This window comes from Nilaparvata lugens, chromosome 10, assembly GCF_014356525.2.
Source record: "Nilaparvata lugens isolate BPH chromosome 10, ASM1435652v1, whole genome shotgun sequence".
Lineage (NCBI taxonomy): Eukaryota > Metazoa > Arthropoda > Insecta > Hemiptera > Delphacidae > Nilaparvata > Nilaparvata lugens.
In genome coordinates this window covers 16,501,010-16,521,869 of record NC_052513.1, presented here as the reverse complement: position 1 = coordinate 16,521,869, position 20,860 = coordinate 16,501,010, and the positions used below count along the sequence as shown (strand labels likewise).

The following is a 20,860-nucleotide window of genomic DNA, read 5'->3' as shown; positions in this document are numbered from 1 at the left end:
GGAGAGGGAGAGGGAGAGGGAGAGGAGAGGGAGTGGGAGAGGGAGAAGGAGAGGGAGAGGAGAGGGAGAGGGAGAGGGAGAGGAGAGGGAGTGGGAGAGGGAGAGGGGAGGGGGGCGCAGAGGGGGAGGGGGAGGGGATTTGCGCAAAAATTTTTCCTTATTTCTCGGGGATTGCGCAAAAAAACCGGTCTGAAGTATCTATATTAGGCTACTATAGTTATTATATTACAAATTGCTTTTTCCTACAGATACCTTAAAAAGTGACCATTCCTGCACTGATAACAGAACGCAAAGAATCACTTTTCCGCTCTAGTGCGCAAAGTATTACTTTGCGTACTTCAGATTTGCAGCATGACAACGCAAAATAGTTAGTAGGTTATATGGAGCACCAGTGCAGCAAAATCTAAATTAAGTTGGTAACTGTGGTATAGTGTTGTGGTGCACGTTGAAGGGGTGGATTACAGCAGTTGACACCACACAGCCGCCCCCCCCCCCCCGCCATTCATTTACTACTACATTATTCAATTTTATTTATTAAAAATAAAATTACACAGATATATATTGATGCATTTCAGCAATTTTACCCATAATTACCCACTTTTCATATTCAATGGTAACTGTAGGAAAAACTAATGTGAAATACGTGCGCAAAGTTCCTCTGCTGCACTCAACAAACCATTCCGCCCTCGCCTGCGGCTCGGGCGTAAACGTTTCTTTCGGTGCAGCAAGCTGTCACTTTGCGCACTAGTTGCACAAATAACTATTTCATATCATATACAGTTCAATAATTTTTTCTTAGTCTATATTATGTAATTCATCTATAATTTTGCTGTATTGTAAGCTATTGTATATAAGTGTATATGCCAGTATATATTGTAATCTACATAAATAAAGTACTCAATCAATCAATCAATCGCACTACACCATTCTGTTACAGCATTTTGTAGATTCTCAATTAACCGAGGATGGTTATAGGCCTATGTTGAATTCTCTAAGATTTCAGTAGGTCAAGTTTTCAATTAAACCCTTGTGAAGCACGGGTTACCTACTAGTAATTAATAAAATAATAATTTAATAATAATTTTATTCATGGAGGCAACAGGTAAAAACCTGTTACAATCATACACTATACAATCCAAAAATGTATTTTAAGACATAATTTTTATTTATAATGAGCTGGGTGAGGAGTTTGTATGCTCGGAAAAATTACAATTATTACCTGCTTGTATCTTAGACCATGCGCACACCAGTTAGTCAAGAGAAGACAAGACAGGATCAGACACGTTTAGTCACAATACTTCACATTGTTGCTTATGACGCAACTCACACTGATTAGTCATTGCAATTAGACATGACTCCATAAGCAACTATGTGAAGTATTGTGACTAAACGTGACTAGTCTTGTCTTGACTAACCGGTGTACGCCTTACCCTTGAGGCTGGCTACTTACGGTAGAGCACGCATGTTCATGCATGTCTTACATGTTTTGGCCTCCATAGAAAAAACAACCAGTAACATTAAAAAAGCCACTGGTAAGTTTCAAAATTTTAATGATAGGAATAGTATATTTCGCACCTAGGGCAGAAAATGAGACTTTTCCGGCTCGAAATCGGTTTTCAAGTCCGAGGCCGTAGGCCGAGGACTAGAAAAGATTGAGAGCCGGAAAAACATTTTTGCCCATGGTGAGAACGTTATTTTTCGCCACACAGAAAAATAAACAATATAAATATGAGAAAAATTGTTTATTAGGCACTTCCGAAAGCAAAACAGGAAGGTCATAGCTCTAGCAAATCTGAGGTAATCTGAATATCAGGAAATTGTCCAAGTATTTTTATTTCTTATTCTGATTTGTATAAATAACCTAAAAGATTATGTTCAATTATGTAAGAGGTTGAGTTTTTACTTTTTATTCTTCCAAATGACAATAAGATGATATTATTATAAAAAATGTTTTGATTCTTGAATAATAAACACAAATAATGAAAATTTTTTCGATCAGCTGTTTTAGCACACTTGAAATTTGGCCAATCTGAATGTCAACGTCAACAATGCTTGTTGTCGTTGACTTCGGAAGTTTAGGTTGGAAGTTCTATCCTACTCTGAAAATCGAATTTGAATAGTTTATAATATATATCTTATCTGTATTTTATTCATCCAAATAAAATGATAGTATCTTATTGCAGAATACTTATTCAATTCTAGAAGCATAAACTGATTCCGTTTCATAAACCATTTTGTAAACACGTTCACATCAAATCAGAATCAGCTGACTCCAAGGTTATTTTAAAGCCATAGGGCTGTAAAACTTTTACCGGCCTGGTCAGAAAACAATCATTTTCGGCCTCCATATGACGCACGAAAACCAGATCATTACATCCAAGTGGGGCGAAAAATGAATTAAACATTTAAATGCGTGTCATTTGAAAGCCAGACGTTTCAATTGAACGCAGATCTGTAAACATGGAAGTCTCAACTCTTAAGGCAGTGACAAGGCATAGAATCGGCACTCCAATCTATATCCACTGCCAATATAACGTGGACCTCACTATAGAGTCAACCATCAGTTGGACGATAAAAAATGAATTAAACATATAAATGCGTTTCAATGAAAGCCAGACGTTTCAATTGAACGCAGATCTGTAAACATGGAAGTCTCAACTCTTAAGACAGTGACAAGGCAGAGAATCGGCAACGCTGTTCTATCCACTGCCAATATAACGTGGACCTTACTATAGAGTCAACCATCACTTGGACGATAAAAAAATGGATTAAACATTTAAATGCGTGTCATTTGAAAGCCAGACAATTCAATTGAACGCAGATCTGAAAGCATGGAAGTCTCAACTATTAAGGCAGTGACAAGGCAGAGAATCGGCTCTCCAGTCTATATCCACTGCCAATATAACGTGGACCTCACTATAGAGTCAACCATCAGTTGGACGATAAAAAATGAATTAAACATTTAAATGCGTGTCATTTGAAAGCCAGACGATTCAATTGAACGCAGATCTGTAAACATGGAAGTCTCAACTCTTAAGGCAGTGACAAGGCAGAGAATCGGCTCTCCAATCTATATCCACTGCCAATATAACGTGGACCTCACTATAGAGTCAACCATCAGTTGGACGATAAAAAATGAATTAAACATATAAATGCGTTTCAATGAAAGCCAGACGTTTCAATTGAACGCAGATCTGTAAACATGGAAGTCTCAACTCTTAAGGCAGTGACAAGGCAGAGAATCGGCTCTCCAATCTATATCCACTGCCAATATAACGTGGACCTCACTATAGAGTCTACCATCAGTTGGACGATAAAAAATGAATTAAACATTCAAATGCGCGTCATTTAAAAACCAGACGATTCAATTGAACGCAGATCTGTAAACATGGAAGTCTCAACTCTAGAGGGAGCTATTAAATGAGTGCTATATCATGCAAAACAGTAGTCTGCTATGAAAGTAATGAAGAAATGACAATAATTATTATCGCTATCAAGGTCATACGAAGTGCAGTGCAGTGTGCCATTAGCCACTATTATAAACTCTGGAACTAGTCTGTCATTTGAGAGAGAAAAGGATCGCTGATAAAGAAGAAGAGAAGGATTTGAGAGAGAGATATAGTGATATATGACATATAGAGATAGAGAGATAGAGTGATATATATAGACATATGGAGATATATGTGGGAGAACGGAGGAGAAAGAATAATATTGTAAGAACAAAAAATGTATTAGAGAGAGATGTTGTATTGGAGAGACAAGAGTGAGCAGACGAGAGAGAGAGTGTCAAAGAGAGGTCGAGAGACAGAGAGAGAGGTCGAGAGACAGATAGAGAGAGAGAGAGTGGGGAGGGAGTGTGTGTGAGAGAGAGAGTGTTTGTGAGTGGGAGTGGAGAAGAGATAATGTTGTGAGTTGAACAAGTTGAGAGATAGAGAGAGGGAGAAAATGAGATTGTGGCCTGGAAGGGCAGATAATGGAGGAAGAGAGATAGATGTGATATTATTAAGATAGTAGAATAAGAGGAGGAGGAGGAGGAGGAGGAGGAGGAGGAGGAGGAGGAGGAGGTGGAGGAGGAGAAGGAGAAGAAGAAGAAGAAGAAGAAGAAGAAGAAGAAGAAGAAGAAGAAGAAGAAGAAGAAGAAGAAGCAGGAAAAAGAGGTGAATGGGAGAAGATGAAAAATAAGAGGAGAGTGTAGACAACATGATATCGAGAATATTATAGCAGAGACTAAACAATGTCTATAAAAAGCTCTAATATATAAGTATTGTTTTCTGTATGATTATAGCAATATGAGTAAACATAGAAAGGAAATAAGATAACGATTAAACAAAGAGGAGTAGTGATAAGGAGGGAGAAACTCAGCGATAACAGCAGGGTGTTGAAGCGACCAATAAAGTTAATGAAACTGCGTTAGGTTGGCATCACTGTTTAGGCGGGAAACTGGAACCCAGAAGCAGGCTTTCAACGTGACAAACTCATTCCAATCTTAGTCTCGTGTGTATGATGATTATCCAACGTGCAGCATTTCTTGTCTCAGTGCTCAGTTGTGTTTCAGTGATTTCTATCGAGTTTAAAGGAAATTCTACGGGAAATCTTCGTGGAAATTCAACGGAGAATGTGGGTGAAAACTGGGAGAAAAATGTGGGGGAAAGTGTGAGTGATAAAGGTGGTAAATCTGTGGGGAATCAAAATGATAGAGGCGGGAGATTTGTGGAGAATCAAAAGTTTGATCATGTGGGTAAAAATGAACAAAATGTGATTGAAAACAGTACAGTACGTGTGATGGAAGATTATTTGAATCAATTGGGTGATAAGGTAGGTGATAGTGCTGTGAAAAATGTGGCAGAAGATCAATTGGAACATGTGGGGAACAATATAACTACAAATCTAGTGGAGCATATGGAGCTATATAATGTGAAATTAAATTTTGGGAATAGAGTAGAAAATTATAAGGAACATGAGGGGAAAAATGTGGGTAACAATATAACTACAAATCAAGTGGAAGATATGGAGTTATATAATGAGGAACAAAATGTGGGGAATAAAGTAGAAAATTATACGAAATATGTGGGGGGAAATGTTGGTAACAATATAACTACAAATCCAGTTGAACATGAGGAGCTATTTAATATGGAACAAAATGTAGAAAATAAAGTGGAAAATTATATGGAACATGAATTGGAACAAGTGGAGAAAAATGTCGGTAACATTAAAACTACAAATTCAGTGGAACATGGGGAGCTATATAATATGGAACAAAATGTAGGGAATAAAGTAGAAAATTATATGGAACATGAATTGGAACATGTGGAGAAAAATGTGGGTGAAAATATAACTACAAATCCAGTGAAACATGAGGAGCTATATAATTTGAAAGGAAATGTGGGGAATATAGTAGAAAATTATATGGAACATGAATTGGAACATGTGGGGAGAAAAGTGGGTAACATTATGACTATAAACCCAGTGAAACATGTGGAGCTAGATAATGTGGGGAATAAAGTAGAAAATTATATGGAACATAAATTGGAACATGTGGGGAGAAATGTGGGTAACAATATAACTATAAACCCAGTGAAGCATATGGAGATAGATAATATGAAACAGAATGTGCGGAATAAAGTAGAAAATTATATGGAACATAAATTGGAACATGTGGGGAGAAATGTGGGTAACAATATAACTACAAATTCAGTGAAACATGTGGAGCTAGATAATGTGAAACGAAATGTAGGGAATAAAGAAGAAAATTATATGGAAGACGTGGGGAAAAATGTGGGTAACAATATAACTACAAATCCAGAGAAACATGTGGAACTAGATAATGTGGGGAATAAAGAAGAAAACTCTATGGAACATGTGAGGTTAGATAAGTTAGATCACGTAGGGAATAATAATAAAAATATGGAACATGTGGGGAAAGATGATAGAGAAAATACAGAGAATAAACCTACATCCTCTACGAAACAAGTGAGGTTAAAACAGTTAGATCTCGCGGAGAAAAATTACACAAATTCTGTAGAACTTGTGAGGGTTAAACGTGGGCCTACTCATCACGTGGAAACAAAAGTTTTAAACCCTGTGAAAGTGGAGAAGATATCTGAAGAGAAAAACGGGGGAAACTCTACTGAACAGGAAAAGGTAATAAATAAAGTTATTGATAACCATGGAAATTCAAGTACAAATCAACTACAAAATACAACTTCAATCGAGAAAGATTTGAGAACCAACTCCACAGATCATTTGGTTGCATGGAATGTTTCAAACCTTGAGGACATTTTCAAAGGTGGATCGATGAAATCAGTTCCAACAGATGATAAATATAATGATATCAGCTTCATACCATCTTACCTCTCGTATAACAGACGTGAAATCGACTCACTCCTTTTCAAAAATTGTGGCAAAAGAAATAAAAATGGAGTTTTGTTTGGGTGCTTCACGAAATGTTGTGAAGTGAATCAAGTGTTGGCGCCAAATATTACTTGTATCCGAGTGTCTCTAAACGAGAGTAATGCTAATTATTCTCAATTCAACCCCTCTATAGACTCGTTGTATTCTGAAAACTTGGTTGATAAAACTGTTGAGCTTGCCGATAACCTCGTTGTACCCCAAGGCATCCCTTGTCGTAAAGGAGAGAGGTTTACTGTCAAATCGTTTGACAACACCATGGGTTTCTTCATTGACAACTACAACGGCAGCCTAAAAGTGACAGAGAAAAAACGTGGAAAACATGTTTTTCTCAACCACAAACCGATTCTCGACTACTGTATTGATAATGTTGTTGGAGACAACGACAAATATTATCGTATGGCTGTAGTTTGTTGGAAAACGACAAAAATGTACCGCAAAGAAAATAATCTGACAAATTACGGGTTCGTATCGTACTTGGATCCGTCTGACCCAGAGGACTATGTTTTGAATAGGCTCTTCTTTATTATAAATGGGATTTTTTTCTCAGTAGTTTTAATGGTGTACCTGCTGCTTCCTCAGCTGAGGACTCTGAATGGATGGTGTATCATCTGTTTTTCTCTGTGTTCTGCTGTGGCCAGTTTTGCACATTCAGCAGTTTTACGTGGAGGATGGGGTAAAACTGCTTGTCACCTTTTCCGTGAGTAAAAAAAAATATTCTCAATAATTAGTCGTAAGGTCCGTTAACGGTTTAAGGCCCGCCGCAAAGTAGATCCACGCTGATCCACGAAAAGCAACCCACGCCGTGGGATGTTTTGTAAACCATTGCTAGGCTTCTCCAGACATCTGTGTAATACATGCAATGAATAATCCACTTGTCAGCTGATTTATTATGAATGATTTTATAGCAATGGTTTACAAAACATCTCACGGCGTGGGTTGCTTTTCGTGGATTAGCGTGGATCCACTTTGCAGCGGGCCTAAAAGTGCGTACAGATTTACGCGCCGCGAACATGAGCAATTCACTTTTAATCAGCTGATGCCAAGCTTTTAATATCTATATCTTATACCGTTTCTGTAAAAATACAGATATAGTCAGCTGATTAAAAGTGAATTGCTCATGTTCGTGGCGCGTAAATCTGTAAGCACCTTTAGGCTAGTCGCACATCAGTTAGTAAAGACAAGACAAGACATGATCAGACACAATACTTCACATAGTTGCTTATGAATACATGTCTAATTGCAATGACTAATCAGTGTGTGTTGCGTCATAAGCAACTATGTGAAGTATTGGGTCTAATCATGTCTTGTCTTGTATATCTGTGCGCACCTTAAGGCTTTGCAAAGGCTAAAAATAAACTTTCAACTGCTGATATTATTCGAAGCTTTTCGATTCCTATACTATCAATCTATCGAAATAAAAAAGGTTTCCACAGGAAAACATTTTTTCCGATCATTAATTTTCGAGATATGAACGTCTAAATTTTAGATTTTTTGGGACAGAACATTTCAAATAAACTTTCTACTGGTGATATTATTCAAAGCTTTTCGATTCCTATACTATCTAGCTATCGAAAAGTTTTTACAGGAAAACATTTTCTCCGATTATTAACTTTCGAGATATGAGCTTCTAAAGTTTAGATATTTAGGACAGAACATTTCGAATTCGGTGAGAGATGAATCCATGAAATTCAGAGGATGAATTCTCTATGGTATTCTTAATTGAATAAAGCCAAATTTTTTCAAAAATATCAATTTATGAGAAAGTTATTCAATTTACAAAAAATTACCAAAAATAACTCGACTTTTTGTGTAGTTGACAAGTTGATATTGTGGTAATTATTCATATTGAATAAAATTTCTAAATTGACAATTTCTTAGTTTTTTATTTTTATTTAATAACTCGACTATACAAGGCCCCGGCCTACGATATTGCAACGTTGCAGTGTAGGCCTAGAATCTAATACATGATTGATGGAAAAGATTTTTTAAAATACCAGCTGATCTTTTTCACCAAAAGATTGGATTCTAGGCCTACACTACGACGTTGCAATATCGTAGGCCGGGGCCTTGTATTAGAGGTGGCTATGCTAATAGTCATTTTACTTTCCTTGCCCAATTACCATAGGTAAGGAAAGTATTGCTTTCCGAAAAAAATTAAGGTACCCCAATTTCCAAATTTCTATACGTTTCGAGGTCCCCTGAGTCCAAAAAAGTGTTTTTTTTTGGGTATTGGTCTGTATGTGTGTGTGTGTGTGTGTGTGTGTGTGTGTGTGTGTGTGTGTGTGTGTGTGTGTGTGTGTGTGTGTGTGTGTGTGTGTGTGTGTGTGTGTGTGTGTGTGTGTGTGTGTGTGTGTGTGTGTGTGTGTGTGTGTGTGTTTGTGAATGAGTGTATGTGCGTATGTGTACACGATATCTCATCTCCCAATTAACGGAATGACTTGAAATTCGGAACTTAAGGTCCTTACAATATAAGTATCCGACACGAACAATTTCGATCAAATGCAATCCAAGATGGCGGCTAAAATGGCGAAAATGTTGTCAAAAACATGGTTTTTCGCAATTTTCTCGAAAACGGCTCCAACGATTTTAATCAAGTTCATACCTAAAATAGTCATTGATAAGCTCTATCAACTGCCACAAGTCTCATATCTGTAAAAATTCCAGGAGCTCCGCCCCATCTATGCAAAGTTTGATTTTATATTCTTAAGTATCAGGCTTCAGATACAATTTAAACAAAAAATTCTCAGTGGAAAAGATTAAGCATGAAAATCTCTACAATTAATGTTCAGTAACATTTCCACTTAAAATTGAAAATGAGCTCGAAATTTGAGAAAATGTTATCATTTCAATTGTAAACTGTTGGCAACTGTTAATTCTATTGAATCATTCACTATGAAGAGATAGCAGACTTCGTGTGTCTCCACTGTTATTTTCTTGTCACCAGCTGTCTTGGATCTTTGAATAGTAGACTTTTATGCGCGTGAACACTAGCGTCAAGTGATAAATTTTCATAACGGCAAGGAAAGTTGTGTGAGTGCGCCACACCAGATTTATGGTGAAGTGAATAACTTTCTCAAACATTGATATTTAAAAAAAAATTTATTCAATCTACAATACCGTGAAGAATTCATCCTCTGAGTTTCATGGATTTATCTCTTACCGAATTTGAAATTTCCTGTACCAAAAATTTAAACGTTAGGCGCTCATATCTCAAAAAGTAATGATTGAAAAAAAAATGTTTTTCTGAGAAAACTATTTCATTTTGATAGCTTGATAGTATACGAATCGAAAAATATTGAAAATATCACCAGTAGAGAGTTTATTTTTAGCCTTTGCACAGCCTTAAATGATTCAGACGAGGTGGAACTTCCGTCAGCGATAGGAAATTAGGAATACTATTGTTATCATAATATAATAAACAAAAGAACTGGCTTATACACGTACGGGATAGGAAATTTACGAATGACGCATCATCACGTCTCAACTACTGGACTGATTATCTTGAAATTTTGCATATAGATTCTCAATTTACCAAGGATGATTATGGGTTATTTTAAATTCTTCAAGATCTTAGTAGGTCAAGTTTTCAGTTTGTCAAATTTTTTATTGAACCCTTACGGAGCTCTATAATATAATAAAGGAAGGAACTGGTTTATACGTCCGGGATAGGAATTCACGAATAACGCATCATCACGTTTGAGCTGCTGGACTGATTAACTTGTAATTTTGCATATAGATTCTCAATTTACCGACTTACGGAGCTCTATAATATAATAAAGGAAGGAACTGTCTTATACAAGTTCGGGATAGGAAATTCACGAATGACGCATCATCACGTCTGAACTGCTGGACTGATTAACTTGTAATTTTGCATATAGATTCTCAATTTACCGAGGTTGATTATGGGCTTATTTTAAATTCTTCAAGATTTCAGAACGTCAAGTTTTCTGTTTGTCAAAATTTCAATTAGACCCGAGAACGGGTTACCTATCAGTTCACAATAATTCGAAAAGTAGTGTTTGAAAGTGTAGGTGGATTCAGATTCAGATGGATGAGATATTCAATGAGGATTCAATAAGAATTAAATACGATGAATTGTGAAGAGATCGTCTGAAACGTCAATAATATTCAGAAATAGAACATTTTAGTAGCTTCTAAATCAGAGTTATGTAGGTCTAGGTCGATAGTTCCTCCCACAAGTTTTGATAGGGTTCATTCTATTACAGTATATCAATCTGCTCTAAATAGCAAAACTTAGATTAATCTTAGACAAGGTCAACAATATTCAGTCATCATATTGTAATAATGAGTAACTTGACAATACAATTTATTCTAGATAGCATTGATGATTTTAGTAATAGAACACTAGAATATTATCTAAAATATTAAAGTATTGTGCTCACTGGAACCTAAAGCCGTTTCCACACTGAACAAATGTTGGACAATCATGTTTGTTGAAACAGTTTGGGCAAATTTTATTATGTATGATAAACAATGTTTGCCCGTGGCCAGTGTGGACGCGTCACCAAACAAAATATTTGTAAGTGGGGGGAACAGGTTTTATGTTTCACAGCTGTCAGCACTGAAAATGTTTGGAAAAACAGTAATTTTTGTTAGACAAACAATGATTGACCAGACTTTTTGAATTTTTTGTCCCTGAGCTCCTCAATAAACATGTTTGCCGAACATGAGTGTAGTTAAGTGTGGACACGGTTTGAGTGTTGAGTGTCTGGTTTCCCATTAAGGAACTTTGGACTTTATACGGCGAGGTGGAACTACCCTTGGGTCTCCCCATCATTGAAATCCATACGCTAGTAATAATAATTGTTAAAATATCAATAATTTATTGAAAAGTTACAAACATGCTTCAACTTCTATGGTATATATATATGCTTATGCTTTTTTCAGGCCCAGTTCATTAATAAAACACACAAACAACAACATATAGACAAACTAATGAATCAAACGTACATATAGGGTCTATAATATTCAACATAAATATGTCTCGTCGGGCTTTCTTCATTTTTGGTAGGTCAAATGCCAAGCTCTCCCACAGTCCCCTCCAGCCATGACATGGCATGCTCATCCGCCAGGTGAATACCTCTGAGTCCCCCTTCATAGGAATACCTCTTTGGTGTCATCTTAAGAAAAATATATAGATAATTCCAATGTACCTAGAACACCTATTCTAGGTACTTTGGATGATTCTTTAAAGGAAAGACTTTCCAGAGAGTAATAAGTATTTGGTACAAAGTCCTCCAAAAAAATGCGGATCATGATACGGAACTGTTCATTGAAAGTAGAAACGATTATTTTGTTCTGACTCAATTTAACCATAGAGAAACGATAGTGTAAGTAGATATCCCATGGTATAGGGCGTTTATGTTGCAACTTTTACTGTTATCTCAAGCCGATAGTCCACGTCGTCCTTTCCCGAGAAGCTGTGTGACGCTCGTAGTCTCTCATACTGTGCCGTTCATACACTCTCACCTCAACAAAACAGAAAAGATCGACAATAATCTACAGTAATCGGCTTGAGATAACAGTAAAAGTTGCAACATAAACGCCCTATTCATGGGATATCTACTTACGCTATTGTTTCTCTATGATTTAACTGCAGATTTGAAAGTACTACGATATTTATTCAGATATTTGAATGTTGTGAAGTGAACAACTACAAGACTTAAACTAATTCGGACTATGTGTAACCTTATCTTAATTTGGGAGTGGAAAAGCACAAGGTTACCTCAATTTTCCCTCCTTATTATTTTTGATGATGTACTAGTATGAATCAATAAAGAATAGAGAGAGAATAAAGAAAGAATACTTGATAATTTGATCACTGTTACATGAGAGCTTTAATTTCGGTTATTGTTTTCGAGTAAAATAAGATTCTGAGCAGATATGATGACGTCACAGGATAATATCATAAATTAAAAGTCATTCTTAATAATAATTATTGATAATAATGGTTGAGAAAACTAGTTGCTAAAGCCTCCCTCTACACTCCCCAAAACACAGTTTCCAGTTCAACTTGTTAGGCCTATAGTATCCTTTTTACTTTACTTGCCCTATTACCATAGGTAAGGAAAGTATTGCTTTTCAAAAAAAATTAAGGTACCCCAATTTCCAGTTTTCTATACGTTTCAAGGTCCCCTGAGTCCAAAAAAAGTGGTTTTTGGGTATTGGTCTGTATGTGTGTGTGTGTGTGTGTGTGTGTGTGTGTGTGTGTGTGTGTGTGTGTGTGTGTGTGTGTGTGTGTGTGTGTGTGTGTGTGTGTGTGTGTATGAGTGTATGTGCGTATGTGTACACGATATCTTATCTCCCAATTAACGGAATGACTTGAAATTTGGATCTTTAGGTCCTTACACTATAAGGATCCGACACGAACATTTTCGATCAAATGCAATCCAAGATGGCGGCTAAAATGACGAAAATGTTGTCAAAAACAGGGTTTTTCGCGATTTTCTCGAAAACGAATCCAACGATTTTGATCAAATTAATACCTAAAATTAATAAGTAATTTTAATAAAATTACTTTTATTCATTTAATTTTAGTAATATAATAAATCAATAAGCTCTATCAACTGCCACAAGTCCCATATCTGTAAAAATTCCAGGAGCTCCGACCCATCTATGCAAAGTTTGATTTTAGATTCCCAATTATCAGGCTTGAGATACAATTTAAACAAAAAATGAAGTGAAAAAGAATAAGCATGAAAATCTCTACAATTAATGTTCAGTAACATTTTCACCTAAAATTTAAAATAAGCTCGAAATTCGAGAAAATGTTATTTCAATTGCAAACTGTTGGCAACTGTTGATTCTATATTGAATCATTCACTATGAAGAGTGTGTCTCCAGCGTTATTGTCCTGTCACCAGCTGGCTTGGATCATTGAATAGTAAACTTGAGATGCGCGAGAACACTAGCGTCAGGTGATAAATTTTCATAACGGCAAGGAAAGTTGTGCGAGTGCGCCACACCAGATTTTTTAATTTATTCCTTTTCCTGGATCTCGAATTGGGATTCATCGAAAATGTGAAGAAAAATTTGTCAATGGGAAGAAAGAGAAGAAACCCTATCACTGGGAAACAACGAAATACTATAGTGATGTCCACGTTATAATGATAGTGGAGAAAGATAGGAGAAAAACATTGCCGATCCTCTGTCTTGCCAATGCCTTCTATAAACGGTAGCTGATACAGGTTTATTGGTGTAATATTAACGGATCAGACTGAATGAATAAATAAAAGTAAATACATATCATGGAGAGTAAAAACCTCAGTGAAGAAATCAAGTGGTAAGCTGTGATCACAAATTTCAGTCCCTACAGAGTGCGTGATGCAATCAGAACCAAAAATTAATGGACTTTTATGATAATTAATGGATATGCCATTACTTAAGGCCGATGTCTGCTAATGGAATGGATGTCTCATAATGAAGAAAGAAAGGAATTGAATTAGAGAGAGAGAGAGAGAGAGAGAGGAGAGAGAGAGAGAGAGAGAGAGAGAGAGAGAGAGAGAGAGAGAGAGAGAGAGAGAGAATAAGGTAGAGAGATAGAGAGCGTGAAAGAGAGAATGAGAGAGACATAGAGAGAGTGTGAGTGAGAGAGAGAGAGAGAGAGACAGAGAAAAAAAAGGTCGAGAGAGAGGGAGAGAAAAAAGAGCGTGAGGAGAGTGATAGAGATTATTGATTGATTGATTATATGCCTTTATCAGGGCGGAGTTAGGACTCCTGGTCCTCTCTGCCAAACAACCCTTAAATACACAACTCTCACACACGACCGGGGAGAAAGAGAGTGAGTGAGCGAGTGAGAGAAAGAAAGTGGGAAAGAGAGGGAGAGAGAGATAGAGAGCGAGAGAAAGAAAGAGCGTGAGTGTGTCTGAGCGAGTGAGGGAAAGAGAGAGGGCGTGTGAGTGTGAATGAGAGAGAGAGAGAGAGTGAAAGAGATTGAGAGTGTGTGTGTGAGAGAGAGAGTGAGAGAGAGAGAGATTAGATTAGATTTAGAGCTCTTTATTTATGTATATTACAATATTTACTGGCTTGTACATTAATTTACATTAAAGGAGGGTAATGCTAATTATTCAACGAATTTTACAAAGTATAAAAAATTAATCAATGAGAATAAAGATTGAATGCGATTAGAATAACGATAATATAATAATGTGATATAACTTCATGAATCGGCGGCCTATCAACAAATAATTATTGTCGATTCTCTGAGAAGGATATAAAATAATATCCTTCCCATCAACACACGACCGGGAAGAGAGAGAGAGTGAGTTTGTGAGAGAAAGAGAGAGGGTGAGAGATTGATTGATTGAGTACTTTATTTATGTAGATTACAATATATACTGGCATAAACACTTATATACAATAGCTTACAATACAGCAAAATTATAGATTAATTTACATAATATAGACTAAGAAAATAATTATTGAACTGTATATGATATGAAAAAGCAATTTGTAATATAATAACTATAGATAATTATATTGTTATGCATCTACATAAATTGGCGGAGCTTTGGACATATCAATGTCCATTCTACGGAAAGAATATTAAAAATATCCTCCCCACTAAGTCTCTACCCAGAGAGGGAGAGAGAGAGAGAGAGAGTGAGAGAGAGAGAGAGAGTGAGAGAGAGAGAGAGAGAGTGAGTGAGAGAAAATGAGTGGGAAAGAGATGGAGGGAGAGACAGATATAGAAAGAGAGAGAAAGAAGGAGAGTGAATGTGTGTGAGTGAGTGAGAGAAAGAGAGAGAGAAAGAAAGAGAGTGAGTGTGTGTGAGTGAGTGAGAGAAAGAGAGGTAGGAAGAGGGAGCGAGAGAGTGAGTGAGGGAAAGAGATAGGGCGTGAGAGAGTGAGAGAGAGTGAATGTGAGAGAAACAAGAGGGAAGTAAACTGCGTGTTTAAAGTGAAAAAGATGGGGGATAGTCGTCTGCAATGTATGGCTATAGGACCCGAATTATTGATGAAATTTGAAGTTCAAGAGCAAGAAAGGTCAAAGAATCATTATTTATATAATAATTTTATTAATACTGGAATCGCCAAGGTCAACTTTATTTTAATTATGAATTAAAATTATATATAATAATGGACTATTCATACAGTGAAAGTGTATTTTTATTATGTAGTACAGTAGTTTTGAATTACGGCACTATATTGAAATCAAGTATGGAAATTCTTGATAGAGGAAGATTTATTATATAAAAAATAAATTTCAATGAGTATAATATATTTTATTAATAAGTTTCTGACTAGAAACTACAGACATAGACTAGTAGTCAAACAGTAGAAATGAAAAAATGTGGTGTGGCGCACTCACACAACTTTCCTTGCCATATGAAAAATTTATCACATGACGCTAGTGTTCACGCACATCTCAAGTCTACTATATTCAAAGATCCAAGCCAGCTGGTGACAGGGCAATAACGCTGGAGACACACGAAGTCTGCTATCTCTCCATAGTGAATGATTTAATAGAATCAACAGTTGCCAACAGTTTGCAATTGAAATGATAACATTTCCTCGAATTCCGAGCTTATTTTCAATTTTAGGTGAAAATGTTACTGGACATTAATTGTAGAGATTTTCATGCTCAATCATTTCCACTTGGAATTTTTTGTTTAAATTGTATCTGAAGCCTGATAATTGAGAATCTAAAATCGAACTTTGCGTAGATGGGGCGGATCTCTTGAAATTTTTACAGATATGGGACTTGAGGCAGTTGATAGAGCTTATCAATAACTATTTTAGGTATGAATTTGATCAAAATCGTTGGAGCCGTTTTCGAGAAGATCGCGAAAAACCCTGTTTTTGACAATATTTTCGCCATTTCAGCCGCCATCTTGAATTGCATTCAATCGAAATTGATCGTGTCGGATACTTATATTGTAAGGACCTTAAGTTCCGAATTTCAAGTCATTCCGTTAATTGGGAGATGAGATATCGTGTACACATACGCACATACACTCATTCACAAACACACACACACACACACACACACACACACACACACACACACACACACCACACACACACCACACACACACACACACACACACACACACACACACACACACACACACACACACACACACACATACACACCAATACCCAAAAACCACTTGTTTGGACTCAGGGGACCTTGAAACGTATAGAAAACATGAAATTAGGGTACCTTAATTTTTTTTTGGAAAGCAATACTTTCCTTACCTAGGGCAAGGAGAGTTAAAAGTGTATTGTTAATATGTAATACAGCGGTTTTGAATTACAATAAGGACATAATCAAAATGTTAGGGAGAGAAAAAAATAAAGTAACCTTGTGCTATTCCTCTCCCAAATTCAGATAAGGTTACACATAGTCCGAAACAGGTTAAGTCTTGTAGATGTTCACTTCACAAAATTTTCAGTACTTAATTATTTTCACAGAGTAGATTTTTAATTAGATGCTTCAAAACCAAACATAGAAGAAATATTTCACATTATTATCATTAAAATAGGAAATATTCACATATTATATTAAAGAAATACTGTAATTTTGAAGGACAAAAATAAATTGGAATATAATATAGACAAAATATTGAAATTAAATATGGAAATTCTTCATTGAGGAAGATTTATAATATAAATTGAATATTTCAATCTATATATATAAAAGCGAAATGGCACTCACTGACTGACTGACTGACTCAACCACTCACTCACTCACTCACTCACTCACTCACTCGCATAACTAAAAATCTACCGGACCAAAAACGTTCAAATTTGGTAGGTATGTTAAGTTGGCCCTTTAGAGGCGCACTAAGAAATCTTTTGGCAATATTTTAACTCTAAGGGTTGTTTTTAAGGGTTTAAAGTTCGTCTTTTAGCATGTATATTCTTCTTCTCCCAATCTCTTAATTATAATTGAAATTTCCATATCATATGTTACTATAGAACTATAATCTAGATAGAGTACCTCTTCGAAACAGTTGTTAACTGGCAACTAAATTAATAATTTTGTCAGGTTGGCATTAAGTTGAGTTGACTTTGTTAGGTTGGCATCAAGTTGAAGATTTAAATGCATTTATCGCGGAAAAAATTATTGGGCACTGCTACTTCAATCCTGGGAATATTATATTACTAGCAGTCAGGCTCGCTTCGCTCGCCATATCCGTTTAGCCAGCCGTTTAGTCTGGACCCCCGACTGGATTGTCCTAACATATGATAAAAATGCCCAAATGAAAAATGCAGGCGAGCGAAGCGAGCCTGCTGATTTCATTCGTGGACGACCCAGTCGGGGGTCCAGGGGGCGGAGCCCCCTGTCTAGACGGATATGGCGAGCGAAGCGAGCCTGACGGCTAGTGACTATAATAAATCTTATTACAAAGTTTCAAACACTGGAGACTACAGACATAGACTAGCCAAACAGTTGAAATGAAAGATGGAAGATTTTATTAGGAATTGCTGTTAACCAACTGCTGCAAATTTGAATTAATTGACCGAGCGAAGTGAAGTCTAAGATTCAAGACGACGGTTTGGCATTTCTCTTAATGTTTAAATGTTTATATGTTTATATGTTGCGCATTTACGGCGAAACGCGGTAATAGATTTTCATGAAATTTGACAGGTATGTTCCTTCTTAAATTGCGCGTCGACGAATATACAAGGTTTTTGGAAATTTTGCATTTCAAGGATAATATAAAAGGAAAAAGGAGCCTCCTTCATACGTCAATATTAGAGTGAAAATCAGACTATAGAATAATTTATTATTCATCATAACTCGATCAGCTGTCGAGTTGACTATAAATAATTGCATGCTATGACGCATGCAATTCAATATCTCAATGTAACTTGGTAAAAAATTAGCAGCTGTGTAGACTATAAATTGCATGTCTCATTGAATGCAATTTTATACACTATTGAATAGGATGCAAAGAATTATAACAGCTCGTCTGGGCGCCTAGATGTCTTCTGGTTTTCTTGCGCTAAATTCCGGAAAGCTTTATATATGATAATTAAATCTTGTGTAAGCATGATCTGATCAAATAAATAGTTAGTGTATCAGTGTGGATGTGCTCGTTATAACTGCGCGAGGTCTACTGTTCACATAACTACTAGTTATGATCTAGTTGAAATGAAATTGGACTAAACAAATCTTCTCATTTCATTGATTATTGATTACTCACTGATTCACTCACTCATTCTTACTAATAAAACTATCTAACCAGATCTCCTCTTTCTTTGATTACTCACTCACTCACTCTGATTAGACAGATATCATCTCACTCTTATCTAGTCTTATCAAGTCATGTGACATTCTGACACTCATCTAGCAATCTGCTAAGTGGAAGTTTTGTAAAAACAATCTCTTTGTTCAAATCTGAATGAGATGGAGTCAATGAACCCGTTTTGTTCCAATTTATACGATACTTTAGTCCTGACTTGTTCTAATTAATTAATAATAATAATAATATCGAGTGACCTGGCTAGCTCAGGTCTGGTGTCAGAGTTTTCAGGTCGCAACTGATCAATTTCAGGGCCTCTGACATGACCTAACGACTGCTTTTTAGGCAGCCGGGACCGACGGCTTAACGTGTCCATCCGAAACACGGATTAATTAAAAAAAACATTCTAATTAATTGAATCGCATCCAATGCATCCTTATGTCTGATGATTTTTCAATGATCGAATCATAAATTTGTAAAATTGTGATTGTATTTTGTTATCAGTTAATTATATTCCTATATTGTTGAAAAACGATCTGACAACCTTGCGGAGCTAGAGATGGATAGCGCTATCTGCTTTGTCGAATGATAGACAAGGATAGCAACACCAATGTTAATCAAACATTGCGATTATACCGTGGAGCTCACTTTTGGAAGATGATACAAGGATGATAGACAAGGATAGCAACACCAACATTTTAACGTGGACCCCAGTATAGGAGGAAAGTAATATTACTTGCAAATCACCTCAAGTAATCACACTCAGTTCATTAATCATTCATTATTGAAGAAAATTACATGTATGAAATTGGATATTACAATTGAAGAATTGATTGCATTGTCTTCAATATTGATGAGATAAGATTGGAGATGAAATCACTTCATAGTTCCTGGTATTACGTAAATCGACAATTATTTCAGCTACTAAATCTTCATTTCCCACAAGATAGAACCTACTACCATAGAGAAACAATAGCATAAGTAGATATCCCATGGTGTAGGGCGTTTATGTCGCAACTTTTACTGTTGACTCAAGCTGATAGTCCACGTAGTTCTTTCCTATGCAGCTGTGTGACGCTGGTAGTCTTTCAAATTGTGCCGTTCTTACACTATCGCCCCAACAAAACAGTGAAAATTGAAAATAGTCGACAGTAATCGGCTTGAGATAACAGTAAAAGTTGCGACATAAATTCCCTATACCATGGGATATCTACTTACGCTATTGTTTCTCTATGATAGAACCTACTCCCACATAACTACTAACGTTATAGCCTACATGATTTAAAAAATGAGATTCCCAATCAAAAAGTTTCAATTATTCTAGTAATATTTTGTAAATCTATCAATTCCATCAACTTGATTGATTTATACAATAAGTACATCATCGGAATGATAGGGAGAGAAAAAATAAGGTAACCTTGTGCTATTCCTCTCCTAAATTCAGATAAGGTTACACATAGTCCAAAATAGGTTAAGTCTTGTAGGTGTTCACTTCAGTATTAAAAATCATCGATTCATTTTAAAAGATATTGTTCAAAACCCGCGATATAAACCACTCATTCCTGATTTATTGGTCTACTTGAATTCTTGAATTCTGTCATATATTGATGTTCTTTGGAATCCACCTGGAACTGTAGGTTTAAATCTTGATCCCTGTCATTAGCACAAATTAAATCTATTATAATTGTTAATTCGATTCAATAAGTATTCTATAGTGAGGTCCACGTTATAATGGCAGTGGAGAAATATAGGAGAACAACGTTGCCGAACCTCTGTCTTGTCAATGCCTTCTATAGACGGTAGCTGATGCAGGATTATTGATTAACTGTTCATTCTCGTTTAAAATAATTTACTATATTTCACTAGTATTTCTGTTAACAGTAGACCTCACGCAGTATTCTCATCCACAAGTACCTGATTGAAACTATAGACCTTATGGAAATATAGCAATAGACTGGCTTCTCCACTCATCTGTGTAATCACTTGTCAGCTGATTTATGATGAATAATTCTATAGTCTGATTTTTACTCTAATATTGGAGTATGAAGGAGGCTCCTTTTTCCTTTCATATTATCCTTGAAATGTGAAATTTCCAAAAACCTTGTATATACGTCGACGCGCAATTAAAAAAGGAACATACCTGTCAAATTTCATGAAAATCTATCACCGCGATTCGCCGTAAATGCACAACATAATAAACATTCAAACATTTAAACAGAGAAATGCCAAACCGT

General features: G+C 36.1%; 1 protein-coding gene across 1 annotated transcript in view; it reads left to right on the top strand.

Annotated features, from left to right (window-relative positions):
- Positions 1 to 4,452: 4,452 nt before the first annotated feature.
- LOC111055062 (G-protein coupled receptor Mth2) overlaps positions 4,453 to 20,860 on the top strand; it is a 34,985-nt gene continuing 18,577 nt past the window's right edge. The window contains exon 1 of the mRNA XM_039436451.1: positions 4,453 to 7,108. Coding sequence (XP_039292385.1) covers positions 4,501 to 7,108 — 2,608 coding nt within the window. The 5' untranslated portion in view covers positions 4,453 to 4,500. The remainder of the gene's footprint in view (positions 7,109 to 20,860) is intronic.